General features: G+C 42.2%; 1 protein-coding gene across 1 annotated transcript in view; it reads left to right on the forward strand.

Annotated features, from left to right (window-relative positions):
* The first annotated feature begins 1007 nt into the window (after positions 1–1007).
* The window catches only part of slc43a2a (solute carrier family 43 member 2a), a 60681-nt gene continuing 51342 nt past the window's right edge, over positions 1008–10346 (forward strand). The window contains exons 1-2 of the mRNA XM_084318230.1: positions 1008–1165; positions 8580–8819. Coding sequence (XP_084174356.1) covers positions 8660–8819 — 160 coding nt within the window. The 5' untranslated portion in view covers positions 1008–1165; positions 8580–8659. The remainder of the gene's footprint in view (positions 1166–8579; positions 8820–10346) is intronic.

Raw genomic sequence — 10346 nt, forward strand, 5'->3', positions numbered from 1 at the left:
ATATGTGAAATAAAACATATTTTTTTCTTGTGTAGCCACATGTCTTGACGGTTCTCACAGTGAATTTAGTTTCACAGAAAACATGTGGGGCTGTTGTTTTTCGACGAAGTGCCCCTTTAAGTGCTGTAAATGAAATTATAAACTGCCACTGTGGACATTAATTGGTTAGCAAGCACTGCAACGGGAAGTAAACGTGGGTCAATTTAGAATGTCTATGTTGTCAAATTGAAACCTGCTATTGTGCTGCATCTTTCTATTTGATGAAGAGTTCTGATATTGCACTCGGTTAGTTTGAAGTAACACCGCCAGATGTCGCCCTCGGGGTAAACTTTGCTAAAAGAATGTGTTGTTTCCATCTTTCCTTTCCGTCTGCCAGTGGTCCATGTGGACAGGACACCCCTCTCTATTTACAAGAACATGTTCCTCGTCTATTTCTAGGAATCAACTTTACATGGAAGTCTGAAGTAAACAATGGTTCACTACACACGTTGATTAAAAAATACATTCGTATATTAGTTTTTGTTAGTCAAAAAGACACTATAGTCCAAAACAAATCCTTTTACTTCAGTGAAGTTGGTAAATCAAAAGGACTATAGCACAGAAAACACGCTAATGTGTATATCTATATTATATACGTCATATAAACGTTCTTTCAAAATTCATGTCATAGGCTACGTGAAGTTTCCCATAATTACGTTTTTAATACCTAATTTATTTAGGCTATAAATTATGTTATTTGTTTCTAAATTGATAAACCCTTGGTCCTAAATAAACTCCACCGTGTTCCAACTCCTTGTCTCTTTTGTGTCCAAACATTTTGCTGTTTTCCCCAAAGTACCATTTATTATTTATTTAATATTTAAGCGCTCGCTGATTGGTCTGCGCTCGTCTCTAGCTCAACCACGGGCCAATAGGAACGCAGGCTTGTTTGTTCTGGTTCTGCGAGCAGCTGATATAAAACCAGCAGCAGCAGAGATGATGAGGGGAGAATTAGAAACATTGATGCCAACAACAATCCAAAGACTGAAACGATATCAAATATATGCTCGGCTGTCTTTGTTGCTCGTGGACGAACAGCATAGGTTTCTCAGTTTCTCCGTTTCTGAGACAGGGATCAGTGAGGAGGAGACTGAGAGACAGGCGACCTTGTTGGTGAATCACTCAGGTATGTGTCCTCCAGTCCTCCTCACCAAGGATGCTCGCATCTGCTACACGGTGTTCATGAAGGCAGTGCATGTTTAAACTGTTCTTTTGTGTCCTTCTCTTTTAAGATAGGTATCGTTCAACTTCTGTTCAAATATCATGCTCTGCTACATTCAAATGTATGGGCCATTGTATTTAGCTTTCTTCATCTCATCCCGTGTTCCTCTGTTGCTGTTACAGTGTCACCAGAGAGCATCGGAGTGACTAGGTTAAAAAGAAACATGTCATTCATGCACACTACTAATGTAGCAAAGTACTACAAAGGTTGTATCTTTATTTGTGGTTATACATTGACCTATAAGCACTATCAATACAGATTGTGGAGACAATAGCCGCTGTGCTTCCTGTAGCCTAATCGACTCGATCTACTGTAACTTCGAGCTCATCATGGACTATTTTGTTGTAATTAAATCAGGGCCATGTTAGATATAGGAGTCACGCATTTCTGTTGCGTTTATTTCATGTAATTGTCTCTTGTCATTGTCACGACCTCCACTCACACACTCACACAGCTCACACGCACACGCACACCACCTTTATATTGGCCGTGATGACAATCAACAACATCGATGCAACAATGAAAGTTGTAAACCAAAATATTCGCATGAAAAAACCCACTCCATCTTTCTATTTACATATTAAAAAAACAAGTGGCTTTAAAATCAGACAAGACTCCTGCCTGCTACGCCAGTTAGCATTGTCTTTGTTTCAGTATAGCCTAGTTATGTGTGTTGGTTATTTATTCCTAATTCACAGCATGTTGCAGAATGTTGTTGATATTGAACAGCTGAGTGGTGATGGTGAGGGAGATGGGAGAGGGGGGCGAGCGCGCATTGTGCAGCTGATGATTCCAGTCCAGACCAGTTTCAACAACACTGTTCATTTCAACAACCCGCGGAATAGACTCTGTTATTGTGCAACAAGGGCGTTATCTCAATGTTTGCATATCCGTCGGACAAGACAAAGAAAGAGCATACAGTAAAGCATACTGTACGCCGTGCAGCCGCTGCCTAACTCCCCATGTAAGAAAAGTGACATTTATTATGGCACATCCAAATTTCCCTGAACGGGGACAGACGCAAATGTCTAATATATTGTATTGGGGGACCCTGATGGAAACAAGACAAACGTCTTTCTCAGGTCTGCATCCCCTTAACAATTGTATGTATTGAGCCGTACTGTATTGTACCCATTCTGCAATCTGTTAAATAAAGTTTTCATTCATTCATTCATTATTGGTTAATGTTATTACAATACCCTATCGATATGCACCCATGGTCTACTCATTACAATATATAAATAGCCTTTTTTCAAATTACTTTCTAAAGTGTTCCTAATATGCATAATTGTCGGAGGGGGGGGGGGGCTGCAGAATAATTATTTGTCAAAAATAAGATGAACTAGTGTAACTTGAATATGTACTACATTATAAAGGCCTTGTTTGTAGTGTGTGTGTGTATGATCAGCTTGTTAGGTAGATGGCTGTAGTGTAGTTAAATGAGTGCTTCGTGACTCCTGCTGCTCCCCGACGGAGAGGATGCTGAGAACAAAAAGAAACGAGATGGGAACTCGCGCCGCACTGGTTCGAACCGGCTGGAACTCGGCCTCACGTGGGGCCCCTTCAGAAGCCATGTCACTCACAACCAATAGACGAAGCCTAGGAAACGGTCTGCCAATCAGACACGCGTGGGGCGGGGTTGTTGAACATAGTAGGCGGAATTGTGGTGGCGCAGGCATAGATATATATAGAACACTAGATAGCTTACCCGCGCTGCCGGCCGGCCGGCCAATGGAGAGCGACGTCGTCGTAGGGCGGCCATCTTGCCCCAGGCAGCTCAGCTACTGATAACATTAATGTCTATGGTGCATGTACTATTTAAATAACCATAGATTGCTCAATTCTTTACCGATTTCCACTGGTAGGTCGCGTACTTCTGTAAACACAAAGCCAGCAATGTCCTGCATCATAAATGTATCTAAAGATGTTTCTTGAATCATAGCCACGTTAATAATGCTTGTAATAAACCAAACCGTTTGTAAATCCGTCAATATTTCAGCGAGTTATGAGTATTTTTGATCTGTGCAGATCACTCACCCTCCAACAGCTACCATAGAACGTAACAGAAAGGCTGACTGGGGCAAGATGGCGGCGGTTCAGCGACGCTGGTGACTCCGCCTTAAGCTATCTAGTGTTCTATATATATCTACCGTAGCCTATGGTTGCGAAGACGCTCTCTGATTGGCTAGCCGCATACAGCGAAGACCCTCTCTGATTGGTTTAGCGTCGAAGGGTCTCTTCCGCATATTCAACAACAATTGATATGTTGTTCCCTAACCCTAACCTTAACCCTAACCCTAACTCTAAGCATAACCACTTTGAAGCAGAGAATATATATATGTACAAGGCGGAAGAGACCCTTCGGCGCTAAACCAATCAGAGAGGGTCTTCGCTGTACGCGGCTAGCCAATCAGAGAGCGTCTTCGCAAACATAGGCTACAGGGGAAAAAATCACGCGGCGCAGGCACGCTCCTGGAAGGTCTCAGCTGTTTTCTGTTTCGGATCAATTCTTCTCATAATATCATCATCATCATCATCATCATCATCATCCAACAACAAATAAACAGTGAAAACCCTGCCCCACATAATTAATTATGCACGTTCCATATAATGCATTAGGATGCATAACTCTGGCAGGACAAACAGGCCTGCAGACACTTAAAGTAAACAACCTCAAGGAAAGCCCTTGGCCCCGACTCAAGCAATGTATTTCTTGTGGGATGTGGGACCCTCTCAAAAACGAGATACTGTATCTCAAGTGGTTTTCCCAATAAAGAATTTCAATATATTTGCCAGGGAACAGACGCCGTCTGCGTGTATGCTTTTACCAACGCGTTCGTGTTTCCGGGTTCCCGTTTTGCGCTCTGATTGGCCACTGACCTATGCTAAACACGTAGGTTCCAATCACTGAGCTGTCTGTCTGTTGTTCTTAGGTTCGGCTACTGTACATGGAGATGAGACCCCCCGCCCCTCTCTCTCCATACAGTACCAGCAGCTGCAGGTCTGACGAGCACAGAGTTGCCAGTCGATAATTCTTGCTATTTAAAAATATTCCTCTTCTTCTCCCCCACTACTCGGTGGATGGTTTTATCTTGACGGTAGATGGGGAAACACAACTAACACTCGTCTTTATTAAATGTTGTTTCGGGTTTTCCCACGAGAATGCACGCCTGGTTGCGTCTATTATGGAGAGAGAGGCGGGGGGTCTCATCTCCATGTACAGTAGCCGAACCAAAGACACACAACAACAGACAGACAGCTCAGTGATTGAAACCTACGTGTTTGTGCGACCATGTCGACCTGAACAATGGGGGATAATAATAAGAACGAGCCGCCTCGGGGGCCTGGAGGGAGGATACCGCAGGCGGAAGACGGCCGCTGCTGCTGGAGCTGGACCGAGTCATGTGAGACAAGCCGGCGGCAGCAAGGCGCACGGAGCCGGGGAGAAACCACCGCCTCGCCCCGCTGGTGCTTCACAGCGCGTCTCAGGCGAGAGCGTAAAGGGGGGTGTAATAGCATAGGTCAGTGGCCAATCAGAGCGCAAAACGGGAACCCGGAAACACGAACGCGTTGGTAAAAGCATACACGCGCCCCCCGTCTGGCAATCTAGATATCTTTCAACCACCGACGTTCATACCATTGATTCCACTAGCCTGAGAAAACATTTCATATTAACCCTATCCCAAACAAACAATGTCCTATAAGAGTACAATGCCTTTTGGGGGGCCAATAGCACTTACATCTGTTATTATGAACTCATTGGAAATTATTATGGTCCAATGGTCCACATCTCAACAAACAATAGGTAACAAACGGCATTGGAAGATAGTTGTCACTCCTGTGAATCTCATCTCCAAACTCCTCGACAAACCCGAAACGTATGTTAGAGACAATTCAGCCTCCTATCCAACACAATTCAGTTACAAGTCAACTGTTTTTTCACAAACAGAATACAGCTAGTAATGGTAAATGACTATTAGATGGAATGTTGGAGTAAGTCAAGGCTGCCTTAGCTCACCTGTGTTTACATTGTACACTGCCGATTGTAACACCAGTGAGCTCAACCAGTTTATTTTTAAATAAATGATTCCACCTCACTATCACTGCTGACCGACAGCGATGTGTACCAGTGCAATGCTGACTGGGGAATTGAAATGCTCTTATTATCAATACTAATAAGGCAGAGGAAATCATTTTTGGCCTTACTCCTGATTGTCAGCTGCCTCCAGTTGACAATTCACAATGTAGAAATGAAACAAGTCTTGTCATACAAATACCTGGGTGTTATGATAGACTCCACCCTATCATGGACTCCTCATATAGAATTTATTTGTCAGAAGATAAAGCAGCACATTTACTTTCTTCGTAGATTTAGATTTTTTGGAGCCAGTAGGCAGATTATTTAGAGTCATGCTGTGCTTCAGTACAGATTATTTAGAGTCATGCTGTGCTTCAGTACAGATTATTTAGAGTCATGCTGTGCTTCAATACAGATTATTTAGAGTCATGCTGTGCTTCAGTACAGATTATTTAGAGTCATGCTGTGCTTCAGTACAGATTATTTAGAGTCATGCTGTGCTTCAGTACAGATTATTTAGAGTCATGCTGTGCTTCAATACAGATTATTTAGAGTCATGCTGTGCTTCAGTACAGATTATTTAGAGTCATGCTGTGCTTCAATACAGATTATTTAGAGTCATGCTGTGCTTCAGTACAGATTATTTAGAGTAATGCTGTGCTTCAGTATATATTATTTAGAGTCATGCTGTGCTTCAGTACAGATTATTTAGAGTCATGCTGTGCTTCAGTACAGATTATTTAGAGTCATGCTGTGCTTCAGTACAGATTATTTAGAGTCATGTGCTTCAGTACAGATTATTTAGAGTCATGCTGTGCTTCAGTACAGATTATTTAGAGTCATGCTGTGCTTCAGTACAGATTATTTAGAGTCATGTGCTTCAGTACAGATTATTTAGAGTCATGCTGTGCTTCAGTACAGATTATTTAGAGTCATGCTGTGCTTCAGTACAGATTATTTAGAGTCATGCTGTGCTTCAGTACAGATTATTTAGAGTCATGTGCTTCAGTACAGATTATTTAGAGTCATGCTGTGCTTCAGTATAGATTATTTAGAGTCATGCTGTGCTTCAGTACAGATTATTTAGAGTCATGCTGTGCTTCAGTACAGATTATTTAGAGTCATGCTCAGGAGCTGTAGAGAGCATCCTGACCGGAAACATCACTGCCTGGTATGGAAACAGCACGGCACAGGACAAGAAGGCCCTACAGAGAGTGGTGCGCTCAGCCGAGTGCACCACGGGTATTGCACTACCTCCCCTGCAGGTTCTATACAACAAGAGGTGCAAATCCAGAGCCTGCAGAATAATGAAAGACCCCCACCACCCCAATAACAGCCTGTTTCAGCTGCTGAGGTCAGGCAGACGCCTGCGAACCCCAGCTACTAGGACAGAGAGGCTTAGGCTCAGCTTCTTCCCCCAGGCCATCAGAGTCTTGAACAATGAACATTGAGTACCACAGAACACTGAACTATCCACACATAAGCACACATGAGCACACACACGACACGCACGCTGTGCACGCTCACACACTAGCAGCCACTTAACACTTTAACATGAGCGGGCACACACTCATGCCGCACACACACACACTTATGGCCAAAAGGAAAGGCCACTTTAAATTAGTATAACAGGAACAGTGTATTGCACTACCAAAGCTACCTAGCATGTCCTATATGCTCTGTAAATAACTATGTACAGATACCGAGATGTCACACCATGTTACCTGTTACCTGTTTATTGCACAATGTTTTTTTTATTGGATTCTATTATATGTTGTACCACTGTATTGCACATCGTTGCGGGCAAGACCACCCGCATTTCATTGTATACTTGTATGCCGTGACAATTAAAACTCTTGATTTGACTTGACTTCAGTACAGATTATTTAGAGTCATGCTGTGCTTCAGTACAGATTATTTAGAGTCATGTGCTTCAGTACAGATTATTTAGAGTCATGTGCTTCAGTACAGATTATTTAGAGTCATGTGCTTCAGTACAGATTATTTAGAGTCATGCTGTGCTTCAGTACAGATTATTTAGAGTCATGCTGTGCTTCAGTACAGATTATTTAGAGTCATGCTGTCCTTCAGTACATATTATTTAGAGTCATGTGCTTCAGTACAGATTATTTAGAGTCATGTGCTTCAGTACAGATTATTTAGAGTCATGCTGTCCTTCAGTACAGATTATTTAGAGTCATGCTGTGCTTCAGTACAGATTATTTAGAGTCATGCTGTGCTTCAGTACAGATTATTTAGAGTCATGCTGTGCTTCAGTACATTTACATTTACATTTAGTCATTTAGCTGACGCTTTTATCCAAAGCGATTTACAAGTTCTGTACGACAAGCCATCAGGAAGGGCACAACTCTATCAGCTGAGCAACAATGTTCATCAAAGTGTTGAGTGCTACAGTGTAGGTTAGTTTATTAGGACAAGTGCATGACAGTACGGTTAGTTAGGGTTAGATTTTTTTTATTACAGTACAGATTATTTAGAGTCATGCTGTGCTTCAGTACAGCTTGGCACAGCAGACTATGTGCAACTAGAACTAAATCATCAATCATGTCATCAAATCCAAATTTGTGTCAAGATTACGTGCCAAGCTGTGGCAGACTCATTTCAAGGCACTCGCAACAAGAGCACGCTCAGACTTGCTGTATCTCTATCCGATTCCTTGCATGTTTTAAACAGAGATTGCCAACTTCTGCCCTCTAAGAAGCGATTTAGAGTCCCTCCGTTTAGGCTCTAGAATTATTTTCTACATCAGTCTATCCTGTTGCTAAACCAAAATCGGCGTGCTGCTAACTGAGATCTGAATCTATAGGATATAATATGATATGTATGATTGTCATGACTGTTTGATGTGTGTTGTATGTATGTATGTCTATGAGAAGCGTCATATGTGTAACATGTATGTTTAATCTGTGTGTACATTTCTGGAAGGGAACTGCCTAAGGATACAACATGAAATTCAGTGTAAACTGACAATAAAGCCATAAGTAGGCTCAGTCAACATTCTTATCAAGTAATAGCTCCATCATTGACTATGACAACTACAACAACAACAACAACAAAAACAACAACAAACAACATCAATAACCAAGACAACAACCTCTCAGTGGGAGGTGGACCTCATATTCTGTTCTGTTCTATTCTATAGTATAGTATTATATTCTTTTTTATTCCATCTGACATCATTAACCATTTTGTGCTTTATATCATTGTTTCTTTCTCCAGGCTCGGCTCCATCCATCCATCCATCCTTCCATCCATTCCTCTAGTCAGGCCAGTGTAGTGGTACCTTCAACCCAGTAGACATGGCTCCCTCCCTGGCCACAGCCTTCTCTAGGCGCTGGTGGATGGCGGTGACGGCGGTCATAGAGAACCTGCTGTTCTCCGCTGTGCTGCTCGGCTGGGGCTCTCTGCTCATCATGCTCAAGTCCGAGGGCTTCTACTCGTACCTCTGCAGCGGGCCTGGTGAGTCTATTGACCATGTTCACAGTTTGTTCTTATGCCATGCTCAGGTTGGGATTCATTTCCACCCTGTTCCCACCCGTGAATAAAGCAAACCTGCAAACCATTTCTTTGTTAACAAGCTGTGTTGGCAAGTGAATTCAGAATTGCACCTGTCAATTTAGTTATTTAGCAATAAAAGTAGATTTGAGTTTAAGAAAATACTATTTCGAGACACATTGTCTTGAGACATCAAAGTGCGCTGTTGGAGTTTACAGGCGTACCTGATGCAGCCAAAATCCCAACACACTTGGCTCGTAGCTATAGGGTGAATTTCACGCTGTTCTCCTTGGTTTTAATATTTAGACAGATCTGTTCTGATTCTTCTCAGCATGGTGCTTGCAGTCATATGTTGGGTTTATCACACAACATGTAATACATACTTCATTAAACATTGTGTGTTGTAAATGTGGGTGATATTATAGATAAAGTGCCTCGGGTGTTATCTAGAAAGATAAATGGACCACAGCACCAATAAATAGCCTGTTTAGCCTTTCACCAGCAACCAACCCTCCTTATTAGGCTTTCCTAGTGGTTAGGAATGAACGTTGCATGAACGTTAAAGGACTGACCTCATTTGAGTTGTGATGTTCTCATGAAGTCAACAGTGGGATGTGAAATGTTATACAGCTGCTGGGACAGAGTGGGTTTGATGGGAGGGCTGCTCAGACACACTGGCTGCTGTGTGGGAGTGGTGGGAATCAAGAAGCTTTATGGACACACACACACACACACACACACACACACACACACACACACACACACACACACACACACACACACACACACACACACACACACACACACACACACACACACACACACACACACACACACACACACACACACACACACACACACACACACACACACACACACACACAGGTTATCAAAAGGTCCTTCCATTTTGCAAACTAAGCCTCTCTCGTCTCCCTGTTGTCAAAAATGTTCCTTAGTTTTACTGTTGATAAGCAGCAGGACAACTATAGTTTACAAAGGCACCTAGCAGCAGGGGCATCGTTCTGGTATGGCAAGGTATGGCACTCGCAATACCTTGGCAAAAAATAAATAAAAAATAATAATAATAATATTTTTTTTTTTATTGCAATTCTTTATGTTGATTTAGAATTCGAATGTCAACATTAGGAACAACGCTTCGAACTATTCGGTACAGCCCTAGCATGTTTTGATATTGTCAATTATCTCACTTTTACTAGGTGACTTTTACTGTGACTAACTGAAATATGCCCAAAAAAAAAGGAAAATGGACATAGGGACGTTTTTTAATCAAAGGGCAGCAGAGACAAGTGATACAGGGACACATGTAAGGTGTTACAATGGCTTAGTGATTATAACAGTGCAGTTCAGCATTCAGTAACCCATACTTTTTGTGAATGTGTTTTTGATACTACATTCTGTTGAACACACACCTCAAAACCGTACCTAAGGAAAATTGGCTCAATTGCAAGAAAAATAATAGACAGTTATGAT

Source organism: Notolepis coatsorum (genome assembly GCF_963971535.1).
Source record: "Notolepis coatsorum genome assembly, chromosome: 1".
Lineage (NCBI taxonomy): Eukaryota > Metazoa > Chordata > Actinopteri > Aulopiformes > Paralepididae > Notolepis > Notolepis coatsorum.